This window comes from Scyliorhinus canicula, chromosome 20 (assembly GCF_902713615.1).
Source record: "Scyliorhinus canicula chromosome 20, sScyCan1.1, whole genome shotgun sequence".
Taxonomy (NCBI): Eukaryota; Metazoa; Chordata; class Chondrichthyes; order Carcharhiniformes; family Scyliorhinidae; genus Scyliorhinus; species Scyliorhinus canicula.
Window position 1 is genome coordinate 43,894,944 of NC_052165.1, and position 18,521 is coordinate 43,913,464.

At 43.0% G+C, this 18,521-nt stretch overlaps 1 protein-coding gene across 2 annotated transcripts in view; it reads right to left on the bottom strand.

Annotated features, from left to right (window-relative positions):
- gnptab (N-acetylglucosamine-1-phosphate transferase subunits alpha and beta) overlaps nucleotides 1-18,521 on the bottom strand; it is a 139,241-nt gene that overhangs the window by 66,138 nt on the left and 54,582 nt on the right. For both annotated transcript variants that reach the window (XM_038780170.1, XM_038780171.1), the window contains 4 exons: nucleotides 14,282-14,443; nucleotides 10,600-10,779; nucleotides 8,191-8,361; nucleotides 7,838-7,961 (listed from right to left, as the gene is read on the bottom strand). In XM_038780170.1, coding sequence (XP_038636098.1) covers nucleotides 7,838-7,961; nucleotides 8,191-8,361; nucleotides 10,600-10,779; nucleotides 14,282-14,443 — 637 coding nt within the window. The remainder of the gene's footprint in view (nucleotides 1-7,837; nucleotides 7,962-8,190; nucleotides 8,362-10,599; nucleotides 10,780-14,281; nucleotides 14,444-18,521) is intronic.

The window sequence follows — 18,521 nt, forward strand, 5'->3', positions numbered from 1 at the left end:
ATCAGAAGGTGAAAATGTGGAGCTCCAGGAGTCCAAGGCACTGCTGAGGGACAGTATGAGCACACTGTTGACACAAAGGAAGGAAAACATGAGAGATGTGCTCATGGCATTTTAATAACTAACAGACTCCAGGAAGAGTAAAGTTTATCTCCCTTCACCCTCCAAGCCATTTCTGTCATCTCAGGGGACATCTGAATTGAGAGAACAAGTCCTGCATTCATTCAAACTTGCGCGTTGAGCTCACGATTTGCTAAGACATGATCTTAGTTTTGGTCAGTGATGGCCTGCTAATGCTCTCACTTTGTGAAATTTAAGTCCAATGGCAGTGATGTGCGACAAAGCTTGAAGCTTCTGTCACCATCGAATAATGCAAGCACTGCCACTAATGAGTTGTAGACCAGCCAAGGGATCTCATGCTAAAGAATGTATCTCAAGTTTGGACACTAGCACTGAAGAAACTCTGGTGCCATTAATAATAATATAATAATGGCTTATTGTCACAAGTAGGCTTCAATGAAGTTACTGCAAAAAGCCATTGGTCGCCACATTCTGGTGCCTTTTCGGGGAGGCTGGTACGGGAATTGAACCTGCGCTGCTGGCTTGTTCTGCATTACAAGCTGTTTAACCCAATGTGTTAAACCAGTCCCTATAAATTATCATTGCTGACTTGCGGTGACGGTGATGTGCTGAGATGCACATCAGGTGGCTCTCCTCCAGAACATACCCAAATAGGCACTTTTCGTGAAAAGTAGCCCAAAGATTCGATTGCATCTCCCCCACAATTAAGGGAAAGAACAGAACCATCATGCCAGCAAACGGGAGCTCGAGAAGCCGCAGAGATGGCAGGAGCGGAGGGAAATGTCACAAACAGCAAGTGGACGAGTCTGCAGATCCACGAGGCAAGGGGTCCCCAACCACCCCGGAGAGAGGGCAACCAATGACCCGAGCAATGGTCTCTCTCCACGAGGGCAGTGGAACGCAGGAGAGGATGAGACCTAGACAGAGCGAATGGATAGTCAGCAGGCATGGGGCAGGGACAAGATCAGCCCCTGGCAGGGGGCCACCCCACTAGTGGGAAAACTAGCGAAGGAAGTATGATAGCAAGGGGGGGGCTGCAACACACCTCCTGGCAGTGCACCAACTCCGGGGTTTTATGAGCATGGACAGAAGGCTAGCCGCCTGTTGGCTCACCAGCTGAGAAAGCAGGCAGCCACGAGGGAAATAGCTCAGGTAGAAAGACGGCAGAGGTGGACTGCCCGCTGTCCGCAGAGGAGGAGAGAGAAGAATCCAAGAATCCCCAAGACTACACTGCAGAGGAGACACTGCAAAGGAGAAGAAACATGGGCAGCCTGGCCCTCCCAAACTTGCAATACTACCACTGGGCAGCCGCAGCCAAGAGAGTGAAGGGATGGATAAGGGCTCCTCCTGTAAGGGAACGACCTTCCGAACCCTTGCCTTGCAGCGCTCTCATCCCTCCTTCACAAAATACACTTTCAACCTAGTGGTGGTAGCTACGATGAAAACATGAAACTAGATGAGACAACACTTTAGTTTAACCAAGATGTCCACCATGGCGCCCATCTGCAGCAACCACAAATTCCCATCAGTCATGCCAGACGCCAGTTTTAAGTGGAAACAGGACCGGGGGACACTAGTGATCAGGGACTTCTACATGGGGGAACAGACTCGCAATCCTGGACGAGCTAACAGAGAGACTGGAGCTACCAAACGGTCAGGAGCTCCGACATTTACAAACAAAAAGCTTTCTCCACAAGGAGACGACGAGATACCCTAGGGCCCAAGAGACAAATTGCTGCAGGAAGTACTGCATGCAGACAATATAGGGAAGAGAAACAGTGGGGACATTTAGGGACAACTTTTAGAGAGGACAGTTTTAGACGGAGCAAGACGGAAATGGGAGGACGAACTTGGCACCGAAGTAGGATGGGGACTCTGGAGCAAAGCACTAAGTAAGGCTAACTCCACCTCCTCCTGCACAAGGCTAAGCCTCATGCAGTTTAAAGTGGTGCACAGAGTGCACCTAGCCAGATCTCGAATGAACAGGTTCTTCCCGGAGGTGGAGGATATATTCGAAAGGTGCCAGGGAGGCCCGGCCAACCATGCCCACATGTTCTGGGCCTGCCCCAGACTTGCCGGGTTCTGGACAGCCTTCTTAGAGGCAATGTCTAAGGTTGTGGGAGTGAGGGTGGAGCCATGCCAGAGAGTGGTAGTCTTCAGGGTGTCAGACCAGCCAGAACTACATATGGGGAAAGAGGGCCGATGCCCTTGCTTCCTTAATCGCACACCAGAGAATCCTGCTTGGCTGGTGATCCACACAGCTGCAGATCCGTCGGAATTTCTCCACCTGGAGAACAACAAATACACCACCTGAGGGTCGGACAAGAGCTTCCACAAAGCAGGAGGGCTATTCATCAGCCTGTTCCAAGATTTGTTTGAAATAGCGAATAGGTAGGGAGCGGGGAACCAATGAGGGCAAATAGGATCTAACAGAACAGATAGGAACCCGGATGGGGGTGGGGGGAGGCAAAGAAGGAACCCAGGGAACTATCAGGAAGGGACATGGGAATAGAGAGGGGGGTGGGGGGGCAGAGAGCTCCCTCCAGTGAAGCTCGGTACATGTAAATTGTACATAATATTTACAGAATGAGACAGTTTGTGTGTGTTTTATATGCCCAATTGTTAAAATTGGAAAATTCTAATAAAAATATATATAAAAAAAACAATATAATTGCTGATGTGCTGCACTCAACTATTGCTGTCCCTTGAGGAATAAGAGTTCAAACCTTTCCCATCATACACTTCTAATAAAGATTTAAACATATCTTCCTGACAACACAAGAATCTGGAGTCTAGTTGCACTGAGGTTGACATCAGATGAATGTTCATCTCAGAATGGGACACTAGAGTATGAGTGGGAGGATACTAAACCTTGTGATAAGTACAAAAACACCCTCATTTGACCAAAACATTTTACAAATCCATCCAATGAATTTCAATTTATTTACAGTGATCGCACACTCATGAACCACAACTGACATGAAAATTATTGTTAAACATTTAGACATATAGGATTCTCAGGGAGCTTGACAGGATGGATCCTGAAAGGATGTTTCCTCTTGTGGAAGAGTCTAGGACCAGAGTACCGAGTCACCCATTTAAGACAGGGATGAGGAGGAATTTCTTCTCCTAGGGTCGTGAATCAGTGGAATTCTTTACCGCAGAGCTGTAGAAGCTGGGTCGTTAGGTATGTTCAAGGCTGAAGTAGACAGATTTATTTATTTTAAAATAAATTTAGTGTACCCAATTATTTTTTTCCAATTAAGGGGCAATTTAGCGTGGCCAATCCACCTACCCTGCACATTTTTGGGTTGTGGTGGCAAAACCCACGCAGACACGGGGAGAATGTGCAAACTCCTCACGGACAGTGACCCAGAGCCGGGATTGAACCTGGGACCTCAGCGCCGTGAGGCAGCAGTGCTATCCGACAAATTTTAAATCAACAAGGGAGCCAAGGGTTATTGGGATAAAACAGGAATGTGGAGTTGAGGATTATATCAGATTAGCCAAAATGTCATTGAATGGCAGAGCAGATGGGCCGAGTGGCCTACTTCTGCTCTTAAGTCTTGTGGTCTATGGTCTCATTCTTCCAAGTTCTGTGAGTATCGGCAAGTCGACCCAATCTCTCCTAATAAAACAATTCTGCAATCCCAGAAATCAGTGGTGAACATTTATGCACTCCCTCTATGGCAGGTATATCCTTTCTTAGATAAAAAGAGACCAAAACAACACACAATACTCCAGATGTAGTCTCACCAAGGCCCTGAACAGCTGCAGTAAGAAATCCTTTTTCCTGCACTCAAGTCCTCTTGCGGTGAAGGCCAACATGCCATCTGCCTTCCTATCTGCTTGTTGTACCTGCATGTTTGCTTTCTGCAACTGGTGGGCAAGGGACAACCAGATTCCTTTGTATATCAACATTGCCCAGTATCACCATTTAGATAATACTCAACCATTCTGTTTCTGATCAAAGTGGATAATTTCACATTTATCCACAATAAACTGCATCTGCCATGTATTCGCCCACTCATTCAATTTGTCTAAATCACCCGGAAGGCTCTTAACATTCTCCTCACCATTCACATACCCATTAAGTTTAATTTCATCAGAAAACCTGGAAATATTACATTTGATTCCCTCATACATGAGCCCAAGCACTGATTTCTGCGGAACCCCACTGGACCCCGCCTGGCACATCGAAAAAGACCCATTTATTCCTATTTTGTTTCTGGTCTTCTAACCAATTCTTAATCCATGAAAATATATTATCCCCAATCTCGTGTGCCTGAATTTTGCACACTAACCTCTCATGTAGGATTATCAAAATCCAAAAACACCACATCCACTAGTTAAGATATTGCCTTTCAGATAGAAATCACTTGCATTAAAAAGCTTTTCCCACATAGAACATAGAACAGTACAGCACAGAACAGGCCCTTCGGCCCTCGATGTTGTGCCGAGCCATGATCACCCTACTCAAACCCACGTATCCACCCTATACCCGTAACCCAGCAACAACCCCCCCCCCCCAATTAACCTTACTTTTTTTTAGGACACTACGGGCAATTTAACATGGCCAATCCACCTAACCCGCACATCTTTGGACTGTGGGAGGAAACCGGAGCACCCGGAGGAAACCCACGCACACAGGGGGAGGACGTGCAGACTCCACACAGACAGTGACCCAGCCGGGAATCGAACCTGGGACCCTGGAGCTGTGAAGCATTTATGCTAACCACCATGCTACCTTGCTGCCCCAAATTGCTTTTAGCTCTTTTGCCAATCACTGCAAATCTGTGTCCTCTGGTTTGCCATCTGTGTTCTAATAGAAACAGTTTCTCTTTGTAAATCTTATGATTTTGAACACCTCTATCAAATCTCTCATATTAAACAAACAATATGCCCAAATTATTCTCTTCTTCCTCCAACTCTTGTAAAATATCAGTTTACACTTGGGAGCCTTATTGAACGAAGAAAGCCAAATTGAGATTCTGCCTCATTCGTTTGGCCTACACATAGAAATTGGGTCCACCTCTTGTTACAGACAGGTTTGGGAGAGAAGAAAACCCGTGTACCCTTTTCCAGAATGTGTTTTTTTGAAACAGAACGCATGCATGCTTCTTGGCACCCACTATGGAGCATATGCAATCAAATTAAAACCAGCGCAACACACACACACGAAAGATACAGTTCAAAATAGTGCATTTTTTAAGATTGTAAACAAAATAAGTGGTCATATTCATGTCTTGTAGCAAAAAGTAATTGTTACAGCATTGAAGGTGGTGTTTTCACTCCGGAAAGGGTAATTTAGGCGGGTTCAATAGCTGGAATTCCTCAAGAGACGGATGCTCAGCAGGTCATGAAGTTAATCACTTGTAGAATTTCTTACCAAGCGGACTTAGAATAGGAATCAGGTCAAGAGGCCTTAGGATGTTGCAATCGCCATGTTTTAAAAAGGTATAGGTTACGGCCTTGGTATGCAGCTGGTACTCTACCGCTGGTATTCTTTGCAAGCTATCAAAGTTCTCTCTGGTTCTTGGGGTAATAGAACCTTTATCTGCAGCTGGTTTCGGTCATAATGCCACGGTAGCACAAGTGGATAGCACTGTGGTTTCACAGCGCCAGGGTTTGGATTGGATTGGATTTGTTTATTGTCACATGTACCGAGGTACAGTTAAAAGTATTTTTCTGCGAGCAGCTCAACAGATCATTAAGTACATGGGAAGAAAAGGGAATAAAAGAAAATAGATAATAGGGCAACACAAGGTATACAATGTAACTACATAAGCACCGGCATCGGATGAAGCATACAGGGTGTAGTTTCAATGAGGTCAGTCCATAAGCGGGTCATTTAGGAGTCTGTTCGTGCGTGTTCTCAGACTTCTGTATCTCCTGCCCGATGGAAGAAGTTGGAAGAGTGAGTAAGCGGGTGGGAGAGGTCTTTGATTATGCTGCCCGCTTTCCCCAGGCAGTGGGAGATGTAAATGGAGTCAATGGATGAGAGGCAGGTTCGTGTGATGGACTGGGCGGTATTCACAACTCTGAGGTTTCTTGCGGTCCTGGGCAGAGCAGTTGCCATACCAGGCTGTGATACAGCCAGATAGGATGCTTTCCATGGTGCATCTGTAAAAGTTGGTACGGGTTAATGTGGACATGCCGAATTTCCTTAGTTTCCTGAGGATGTATAGGCGCTGTTGTGCTTTCTTGGTGGTAGCGTCGACGTGGGTAGACCAGGACAGATTTTTAGAGATGTGCACCCCTAGGAATTTGAAACTGCGAACCATCTCCACCTCGGCCCCATTGATGCTGACAGGGGTGTGTACCGTACTTTGCTTCCTGAAGTCAATGACCAGCTCTTTAGTTTTGCTGGCATTGAAGGAGAGATTGTTGTTGCTGCACCACTCCACTAGGTTCTCTATCTCTCTCCTGTATTCTGACTCGTCGTTATTCGAGATCCGGCCCACTATGGTCGTATCGTCAGCAAACCTGTCGATGGAGTTGGAGCCAAATTTTGCCACACAGTCGTGTGTGTACAGGGAGTAGAGTAAGGGGCTAATTACGCAGCCCTGCGGGGCCTCGGTATTGAGGACTATTGTGGAGGGGGTGTTGTTGTTCATTCTCACTGATTGTGGTCCGTTGGTCAGAAAATTGAGGATCCAGTTGCAGAGTGGGGTGCCAAGTCCTAGGTTTTGGAGCTTTGATATGACCTTATTTGGGATTATGAGGATTATATGAGGATTGACTAGGGTCCCAGGTTTGATTCCCCGCTGGGCCACCATCTGTGCGGAATCTGCACGTTTTCCGTGTCTGCGTGGGTTTCCTCCGGGTGCTCCGGTTTCCTCCCACAGTCCAAAGACATGCAGGTTAGGTGGATTGGTCATGATACATTGCCTTTCATGACCAAAACCAAAAAGGATAGGAGGGGGTTATTGGGATAGGAGGGGGAAAGTGAGGGCTTAAGTGGGTCGGTGCAGACTCGATGGGCTGAATGACCTCCTTCTGAACTGTATGTTCTATGTTTCAGTGCCATTCAGCTCCACGGGAGGTTTCTGTCCTCCCTGAGCTTGCCTTAGGGCACCTGCATTACGGTATGAAAAGCCTACCACCCCAGTCAAACTCCGCACCTTTATCCACATAATAAGTTCGAGCCAGAGTTATTGATACACAATGGGGAAGTTATTGATAACCCATCAACATACCAGCTCTGATTAACTCACTGGGAGGCATTAATTTCTTTCTATCCTGACAGCTCCTACACATTGCTCGTTATCTCTTTCACTGAGCTGTACGGTCCCGTTAAACTGTAGAAACTCATTTACATTTCAGAACTTTCCAGAAGAATTTTCAGACAAGTTTGTGCCTGTGCAGAAATTGCAAAGCATCACCTGACTCTTGGCAGCCATCTTAGGAACCTGGTTGTTGTCTTTTTTTCAAAAAGAAAGACAGTTCAAGAAAATTATATACTGAATGCAGTCCACTTTTCAAATTCTGAGTCAGACATGTCTTCACTGGGTATCCATGATGTGGAGATGCCGGCGTTGGACTGGGGTGAGCACAGTAAGAAGTCTTACAACACCAGGTTAAAGTCCAACAGGTTTGTTTCAAACACGAGCTTTCGGAGCACGGCTCCTTCTTCACTGGGTATGACATCCTAAACATTCATACTGTGCTACCAAGTTCCAGAAAATCCATGCTCCTTTCTAAACTCTGTTCAACTTGTGTGAATATGCCAGGAGGGGACAAGAGAAATTTAACCTACCAAGGCAATCCCCTCCATCCCAGTCACAAGCTGAATTATTGCAAGCTTTATCACAATAGCCATCTTTAATCCAGGACCCAGGACATCCATCAGCACAATTTGGAACTGGCCATGTGAGGTAAACCTAAAATAAATAGCAAAAGTGTCTCAACCAAACAAGCTAAAAAGTATTGCTAAATATGATTAGCCTTATATATATTTTACTGTTTCCAACCAGTGTATAATTTCAAAGCATTGAGCAGTTAATCCCAAATTTACTTATTTTCAATAATTCTATTGTTTTGGTTTCATCAAAGTTTAAATGATGGACTTGTGTAGTTTTCTTGCTTGGTTTCCAACTTAGTAGTGCTTACCTTTTGTCCATTAGAATGAGAATAGAAATCATCAGGCCACACTTCCTTTCCAAACATTACATCGTCATTTAGATAAATGAACTTTTGAGAAAGACCTGGAATTCGATGTAGATGTGTTTCAATAGCGGGGGAACTGAATGTTGGCAAATGGCTAGCATTCCTGAAAATTTCCTAGGGGAAAATGGTCAAATGTGAAAGGCATTTATAAGCACATGATACATTGGATGAAACAACCCCACTTAACAGAAATTTGTGTTACTAATTTGATTCTCAAACAGCATTTCCACAGCAGACTGAAACAAAACATTGAATGCCAATCAACAGTTATCAAATACAATTGAACCAGGATAGATTGGAGAGCAGGGTTGATGCAATTAAGAGGACTTATGCGACGATTGGGGAAATATATTAAACAGGTGAATCTAATATAAATGGTGCTTTTTACACAAGACATGACACAGGAGACAAATTTAACAGCATAGTGGACAGATCACCGACAACAGCTTAATGTGCATCAGTTACAAACTGAGATTAACTGCACGGTAGCACAGTGGTTAGCACTGTGCCAGGGTTCCAGGTTCGATTCCCAGCTGGGGTCACTGCCTGTGCGGAGTCTGCACGTTCTCCCCGTGTCTGCATGGGTTTCCTCCGGGTGCTCTGATTTCCTCCCAAAAGTCATGAAAGACATGCTGATAGGTCATTTGGACATTCTGAATTCTTCATCCGTGTACCCTAACAGGCGCCGGAATGTGGCGACTAGGGGCTTTTCACAGTAACTTCATTGCAGTGTTAATGTAAGCCTACTTGTGACAATAAAAATTAGTATTCAGAGCTTGCAATGACTTATGAATAGACTTACAAGAGAGCAGCAGTGGGAGGTGATGGTATCAGCAGTCAAGATAGAGTTAAGGAAGTGGAAGCAAATTTGGTACAGGAGTATGAGTTGCAACATGGAATGCAGCTCTTCCAGACACTGATGGTCTTTTCCAGTCCTTTATATTTATGTGCATCTAGCCATCAGTATACCTCTAATTTGTACATAGCATAGAAAAATAAACGATTGGGATGTTTTACTTATACTTTAATTAATGTCTCCCTTCACCCTGTCACTCAATATTCTCTATACCCATAGGATTACAGCCATTTCGGTCCATCACAGAATTTACAGTGCAGAAGGAGGCCATTCGGCCCATCGAGTCTGCACCGGCTCTTGGAAAGAGCACCTTACCCAAGCCCACACCACCACCCCCCATAATCCAGTAACCCCACCCAACACTTAGGGCAATTTTGGACACTAAGGGCAATTTAGCATGGCCAATCCACCTTTGGACTGTGGGAGGAAACCAGAACACCCGGAGAAAACCCATGCACACACGGGGAGAACATGCAGACTCCGCACAGTGACCCAAGCCGGCAATCAAACCTGGGACCCTGGAGCTGTGAAGCAATTGTACTCACCACTATGCTACCATGCTGCCCTATGTCTGCACCGGCCATCAAGTACCTATCTACTCTAAACCCATTTTCCAGCACTTAGACGATACAATGCACAGTGCTACAGACTAAGTGTTCAGCTAAATGCTTAAAATGTTGTGAGGGTTCCTGCCTCTATCACCCTTTCAGGCAGTGAGTTCCAGATTCCCACTATCCTCTGGGTGAAAATGTTTTTCCTCATACCCCCTATAAATCTCCTTCCCCTTACCTATCCCCCCTGGTTACTGACCCCTCCAAGGGGAAAAGTTTCTTCATAATTTTGTATACCTCAATCTGACCCCGCCCCCCCCCCCCCCCCCCCCCCCCCCCATATGTTCCAGCACAGGCAACGTCCTGGTAAATTCTTTCCGCACTCTTTCAAGTGCAATCACATCTTCCCTATATAGTGTGGCGACCAAAGCTGTACACAGTACTCCAGCTGTGGCCCAATGAGTATTTTATACAGTTCCATCATAACCTCTCTGCTCTTATATTCTATGCCTCAGCTAATAAAGGCAAGTATTACATCCGTCTCGTAACTACTTTATCTACCTGTCCTGCTGCCTTTACGGATCTTTGGACATGGGCCTCAAAGCGCCTTTGGTGTGCTGTACTTCCTAACGTCCTATCACCAATTGTGTGTTCCCTTGTGATGCATTTTGGTAGACCTAATAATACCTTACTTATCAGAGTTAAATTCCATTTGCCTCTATTCTGCCCATTTAACCTGCCCGTCCACATCATCCTGTATCCTAAGGCTCACTATTTATCACACCCAATTTTCATGACATCTGTGAACTTACTGATCATACCTCCCACATTCAAGCCTAGATCATTAGTGGGCACTAACAAATAGCTAGGGATACCATTTTACCTTACTTGACAATGCTAACCCGATGTCGATACAGAAAATAATTTTTTTTTTTATAAACTTGCCTGGTGTGTTACTATTGTAACACGTGGATTATCCAAGTTTAACCAGGAAGGAATCTGACCATTTGTCACAATAAAGACATGTCGAATCCAAGGTGCATATCTCTCCACAGAACGCAAAGAGTAGCGCAGTTCTTCATTATCCTCAAATCGACTGGCTGAAATATCATCATCCTGCTTGGACTTGTGGAGAAGAGTGAAGCTGGTGATGAATGGACTTACTCTGTTACAGCTATCAAGTGTATGTAAACTACAATTATTATTTTAGCAAAATAAACAATCATACCACCTAGCCCAATTATTCTATATAAGGCTTTCAATATTTTAATAAGGTTCAAGTTTAGTTACAACATAGTACAATTTTTAAATACCTAAAAGAGTAACTTTATGAACAAAATATTTAATTAATCAACATTGCGCAAGAATGCAGTCCCTAAAAGAGAATTATTTGACAGATAAATAACAATATGAATTACTTATTAAGTTTTACAAATTCACAGTAAGGGCTATGTTCACAAAACCGGGATCATGCTTCTAAGAATAAGATCATATTAAGCTAGAATTCTATGACATTAGCCCAGACTAGTACTTTTCTCAACAGCGTAGGCTTATTTTTTCTGTTAACAGGTTAAGCTCCATCACCAGGTCCAAAACCTATTGGGCAGGCAGTGGGACCCAGGCATGGCATCGTGCCACAGGCAGCCAATTAAGAGGGTTGACAGTTTGGCAGCCTCAACTGTACAACCGTTGCAGTGCCAGTGCTAAGGCTACAACTCTAGACAGAGGATGCCTCAACATCTCAGCATCCTTCATGACAGATGCGTTGGATTGGGGGATGCAGAGGCCAGTAAAGCAAGTCCCAGTAATTGGACAGGAAGCAGGTTTCACCCAGTGGCTTCTCCACATGGTGGCAGGCCACCCTGACGTGGCCAAAATGTCTATGGAGGCATGCAATAGCCCTAATTGGTCACTTTAAGTGGTTGAATTGGCTAATGATCCCCAATCAATATTCCCACTGCTGGCAATATGTCATGGTGGCGGCATGACGTCAGACTTCCTTCTCAACACAATCTACCTCCATATTAGATATTGCCAGTCCTCCCGCCTCCCAGCCCATTCCTAACGAGCCTTATAAACTTCAGCTATCAACAGGAACCATTCCTCAGAATCTAGCACTGTCCCACTGATGGACAGGGGAAAGAGAAAGGGCAAGCATTTAACTGGGCACATAAACATATTCACTGCCTTAACAATATCGGTTTAACAAGAGCAATAGTATTGCTGCCCTCTTGAGGAGATACTTTCATGATTCCGGAGCATGCAATTTGCCACAAAATTATTTGTATATAGGCACTCAAATGCTTTACAGGTCTGAGCTATGAATTATCAAATATATTTATGACAAGTTTCGGAGAAAGACAATACATCGGCAATAGTTAGAAGAATAAATGAAAGAGAATTTTACCTGATAAAATAAAATAGAACCAACATTATCCAGTGCTTAGATTGAAAGTTAGCAAACTGTGCAATATACCCAACAAATTTTATGCTTGTAGCGCCTTTAATAGACGCTTCTCAGGTGTGTTACCAAACAAAATTTGGCACCGAATGATATTAGATTATCAAAGCTTGGTCAAAGCAACAGGTTTTAAGGGGAGTCTTAAAGGAAGAAAGACAATCAGAGAAGCTGAGATTTAGGGAGGAAATGTGACAATTTAGGGTGATGGCAGTTGAAGACATGGCTGCCAATGGTGAAGCAATTAAAATACGAATGTTAATTAAGCCAAAATTGGCAGAATGCTGATATTCTTGAAGGAGATTACACAAAATGGGAGGGCAGGGGCCATGAAGGGGTTTGAAAACAAGGATAAGTTTTCAAATTGAGGCACTAATTAACTGGGAACCAATGTAACTCAAAGCACAGGGACGGTCAGTGAATGGAACCTAGAGTAAGTTTGCACTAGCAGGAAGCAGAGTTTTGGATGCCCTAAAAGTTTGCAGCGAATAAAATATGATCAGGAGTCCAATGGAATACAGGAACAGTACTAGGCAATTTAGTTCTATAAGCCTGTACCACCATTTAATATTTTGGTACATTAAAGATGCCATCTAATATTGTGGTGATTGTAAAATTAAGTCTGCAGATCTCAGAGGCTCAAACAAACGAAGAGCTATGTTCAGGAGATATTAACACTACAGGCTGTGTTTGCCTGCACAAACATGTGATCTGTCCCTTAAAGTGCCCCTGTTCCACTGCAAGGCTACTAGTGAGCGGACACTAGAAATACCATGAATTCATAACATTTTCCTCACCCTTTAAATCAAAGGTCCCTGACACAATAAACAGTATAGTATTAATAATCGATCAACAGTCAATACATCAGACGCTTAGGATTGTCGCACTCGAGATCATCGGTGAATCTCAGCCTTTTAGTGCTTGCTACAATCTCTGGTGCTTTTAGCTTGGTTTGGACGTCGTCAGTGGTCACCTTAACTGGAGTCGACATAGTGTTAAGTTTGACATGGTGTCTAGTTCTCAACTGAGGCATTACTTTCCCCAGTTGGTTTGATTAGCGCCAGGTTCTCGATAAGGTCCTGTCATCGCCAAATTTGGATTCTATCGATTCGGTCTCTGGCAGATTGGTTCTCGTCGGCAAATGTTGATCTGCATGTCTCCTCCACAGTATATTGTCTCGGGTTTGTACAGTGACAGGTATCCACTTTTCACCTGTGGTATAGTTCCTTGCCAGAACTTCTTGACCCTGGCAGAAAACCACAATATTTTGCCTTCTTCTCCCACCATATGGCCTGACCCTGCAGCTTTTTCTCGACAATTGCTTTTGCTGGGTGGTTTAAGCAAATCAAAAACTGTGCATAGTTGACACCTAACCATTAGCAATGCCAGAGAAACTTGGGTTGTTGGGTACACAGTATTCCTGTATGTGAGCAGGAATTGGCTCATGCATTTAGACAATAAACCTAGTTCTCTAGTTATCTTCACCAAATGTTTCGGCATCTGTACAAAACGTTTCAGCAACCCATTTGTGGCAGGATGATAAGGAACGGGTCAGCTGCTGTCGAATTCATTCTCCTTCAAGTAGTGTATGAGCTCTTGTAAAATGAACTGCCCTTTATTAGTTGTTCAGGGTAACTACAGGCCATTTCATGTGACCATCACTCTTCAAACAGTTCACATGCTTGAAGAATGCACCAGTTAAAAGTGACTGACAGATAACTGCCAAAGCATTATATGAAAATTGAGACAGGACAGTTTGACTCTGACCAGTTAAGACATTGCCCTGAGAAATGAACAAATGATTAGTTATCACGTATTTTGTTTAGCTGAAGCGAGTGCAAAGTGAGTACATATTCTTTTTGATGTTTCCCTTCATTGAAATTCTTGTGATTGTCCTGATGAGTGTTAAGATGAAAAGCTTCAATAAAGTGTCTTTTTTAGCAATACTCAAGTTCTGTACAATCAAATGACTACAATATCTTAGTGGACACATTCCTTCATTTGCATTATGCACAATGAAGCCCTCCACAAAAAAAATTGTAATACTGACATTGCAATAATTGAATGCGCAGATTAAAAAATTTTAAATCTCAAAAATATCAATAATACAATTTAGAAGTGTGTACATGTTACACATTTGCTGTTGCACAAAACATTGGAAGGACCTACCTGACTGATGGTGCTGAGATCCCACAGTAAATAAACTGGGTTGATTGTCATTTCTTTTCCTTCGATAGTCATGTTATTTTTAGGCTGTTTAGTTAGTTCCACAAAATCTCTGGGATCATTGAGTAGCAATAGTACAACACCAACGTCTGAATACAACTGCAGCTAAAAAAAAAGAGAAAAAATGACATTGGGAAACTGTCACACTAAGTGTGATGGAATAGTCAGCCAATAGCAAGCGGGATGTAATATAAAAGTGTGTGGGTGTTGCTGGCTAGGACAGCATTTATTGCTCATTCCTAAATGTTATTGAAAATATGGTGGTGAGTCATCTTCTGGAACCACTGCAGTCCATGTGTAGGTATACCCATTGTGCTGTTAGGAAGGCATAGTGTGTGGCTTGCAGAGGAACTTATAGATCGTGCTGTTCCCGTCCATGTGATGCCCTCATCCTTCTAAGTGGTCGAGGTTGCGGATTTGGACGGTGATGTAGAAGGAGCGTTGGAGTGCAGTTTGTGGAGTACAAATGCATGTGCCAGTCATAGCAGATTCAAACCTATAAGATTTACACATCCAGATTTACTCACCAAACTGCCAACATATCCAGCAATGTAATATCCAAACCTTGTATACACTAAAATAAAATCTGCATTATTACTGCAGGATTTTTGCATTTTCTTTTAGACATGGTCAAATGAATGGACAGGATTGCAGATCAGAATGGACATTCAGAATGTGTTGCCCTTCACTTTCAGCTGCAAACTATTTAATTGTATTCTTTTCCCCCTTCAGTTGCTTGTTAAACAACACAATCATGTTTCGGAATGAATCATAATTTTAAACCAAGTTGCAGCGGCACGGTGGCATAGTGGTTAGCACTGCTGCCTCATGGCATGGAGGACTCGGGTTCAACCCTGGCTCCTGGTCACAGTCTGTGTGGAGTTTTCACATTCTCCCTGTGTTTCCGTGGGTCTCACCCCCACAACCCAACAGAAAACCTCAAAGGGCTTGTGCAGACTAGGTGCAATTAAGAGGCTAAATTGTCTCTTAATTAAAAAAAAAGAATTTTAAAACCAAGTAATAAATTCCAAGTTCTATCCACAATCAGATTTCAAATTATTTCAAGGGAAAATGTGGTGAAAGTTCAGCTCCTGACCGCTATCCAGTGGCCTCTGTAGGAAAGCATGTATGTAGATCAAACGCAGACCCACGCAAGCCCACACTCCAACAAGCCTGCCAAAACTCACTGTCAAAGTTTGTAACAGGAGTAGTAGAAGGACTAGAAAAGAGGGGGAGAAAACAGAAAGTATAGTAGATAGGATACGAATAGGATCCTAGGAACTGATAGGTTCAGAAAACTTAATTTTATTCATACATATAATGATGAGATTAGCTGCATTTATTGGCTGTTTGAAGATAACACTACACCATCCATTTTGGAGTGCTAAAACTACTGAATAAGATAACAAACATTTTCTTTATTACCTTGAAAAAGTGTTAAGGAGCCAAATCAGATGCAACACATGGCACCAACCTCTTCTAATTCAATTTTAAATCCACAGGGTATTTTTTTACCATTGCTATCAGACCATGTGCTATGGTCAATCTGTTCTTCAGCAGTGGTTTGTTTCAATAGTATTAAACAATTGCTCTGGGATGGGCAATAAATGCTGGCCCAGCCAGTGACGCCCATATCCAGTGGATGAAAAAATATATATATATTGTTTTGAACTATAGTTTGAGTAACTTGAGAATAAAAATATAAATTTACCAATCAGAAGTGACCAAATATTTCTTCCTCAATAAGCAAAATGGTCTAGTGCACTTTATAAAATAACACTATTTATCCACAAGTTATGTCAGCATTTCATGACATTAGGAAAATTCAGAAAGGATAAATCTGTCAATTAAGTACTCCTGTATCAGAACTTGCAGACAAAGTGATTTCCATGGAACATTTAATCAGGTAGCAAAGTCAAACACTGACCACAGAATGAAATCAAAACCAAAGTCTAAATTTACAGTTCGATGCAGCAAGTTGTTTCATGCGTGCTTGCCTCTAATCCCCAGTACAAGGTGAAAATCCCTTATCCGAAACGCTTGGGGCTGAATGTGCATCGGATTTTGGAATTTTTCGGGTTTCGGAATATACTGCGCATGCGCACTGAGCGTTGTGAATTGCGTGGTGTGCGTTGGGAACGGTGCATGTTTGACGCACGTTGGGAAGGGCACATGTACGGCATGCGTTGGGGACAGCGCATCACCCTGGAGACTTGTGGGATTTCCCACTTTTGACATCACATCGGCGCTCGAGAAAAAGTGCGGAATTTGGAATTTTTCGGATAAGGGATGCTCAACCTGTAATTACTACTTCAACCAGCTCTCCCACTCGAGAGATTCCATGGCAGTCCTGAGTCAATGCTGCATTGTCAGAAATGGCATCTTTCACATTAGATGTTAGACGGAGGTGCTTTGTCCTATCAGATAAAAAAAACATGGCTCTATTCAAAGGAGTTATCTAAGGGTGTCTTGATCAACATTTATCTCTCAATCAATATCAATATAATAGATCCTGTTGGTGGGACATTGCTCTGTGCAAATTAGTTTTCACTCTTCCTTGCATTAAACAGCTACTACAATTTTTTTAATTACTTATTTGGCTATGAAAATATTTCTTCATTCCTTCCATTGAAAATCAGCCTATAACAGATGAAAGACGAGAACATTTTCAATTTGAATAATTAGCATTGTTTTCATTATTTTTTTTTAAATCTTTATTGTCACAAGTAGGCTTACATTAACACTGCAATGAAGTTACTGTGAAAAGCCTCCAGTTACCACATTCAGGCGCCTGTTCGGGTACACGGAGGGAGAATTCAGAATGTCCAAATTACCTAACAGCACATCTTGTGGGACTTGTGGGAGGAAACCAGAGCACCCAGAGGAAACCCATGCAGATACAGGGAGAATGTGCAGACTCGTGCAGACAGTGACCCAAGCCGGGAATCGAACCTGGGACCATGAAGGTGTGAAGCAACGGTGCTAACCACAGTGCTGCCATGCCGCCCACAATTATGCTTAAATATCAAATAAGGGTATACTATTAGTACAGAATTATTACAGCTAAAATGTAGTACATGTCAATTCAGCATTTTGCTGCCCTGTAGGCCCATGTGTTAACATTTAATATGTTTATGTCTGTCAGACAAATTCAAGAAATTGTAATATTTTTTCTGTTGGTAATTTTCTAGGGCTGGAGTCTCTGGTTCCCCAGCCACGTGTTTCTTGGCGGCTCACCATTCGCTGGCAGCAGGATTTACTATTCCCGCCGCTTGTCAATGGCATTTCCCATTGAAGCCACCCCACGCCACCAGGAAACCCACAGGCATTGAAGCCCCCTATGCCACCAGGAAACCCACAAGCTGGGGTGCGCTGCCAGTGGGAACAGAGAATCCCAATGGCCGGAGAATTCCAGCCTTTTTAAAAAAAATACTGTTGGGGTATCTGAGTGGTAATTAAAACAAGGAACAGAACAACTGTGATATGTGGGCTTGCATTGGAATGAGCCTAGAAATACTTTTAAACAGATGTTTACACAAGTTAAATTAGAAAGGTCGTTTACAGAGCAGAAGTAGATTTCAATGCGTCATTATGGTTCAAAGGAGATGGGATGCAGATTGTGAAAGAGAGGTGTCATGGGTAAAGTATAGATAGAGAGTTTATTTTTCTTTTAAATTCTTAAAGTTAAAGTAAAGAAATAAAGTCTAAAGAGACCGGGTGAGACAATGGATAGATCAAAGGGAACAAACTTATTCAAGGAGATACTCAAACCTATGTGGCTAGCTGTTTTAGATCTCAGCCGACAGCAGGGATAGCTGGTCACCTTCCTGCAACCCAAATGAAAAAAAAGATTCAAAAAGCTAGTTGATGTTAACCTCAAATTGCACCCCAAGAGAAATGAAAGGCACTATGTGGTAATCATTACTAGACTTTTATACATTCCAAAATCTGGACACTACAGTGCCAAATTGCATTCAGAAATTTCAAAACTGCTTTAGTGACACTGACTTATGCCAACAGTTTAAATTGGATATTGATCAAGTGATATTGGTTAGGGGCTGTATTATTGCAAGATGATGTTTCATGTATTGAAAAGCTGGAGAGATATTTTTCAAGAAAGCTAAAAAATATTCACCAACAGAAATAGTCTACTGTTGAGAAGGAAACATCGAGTTTGGTATTG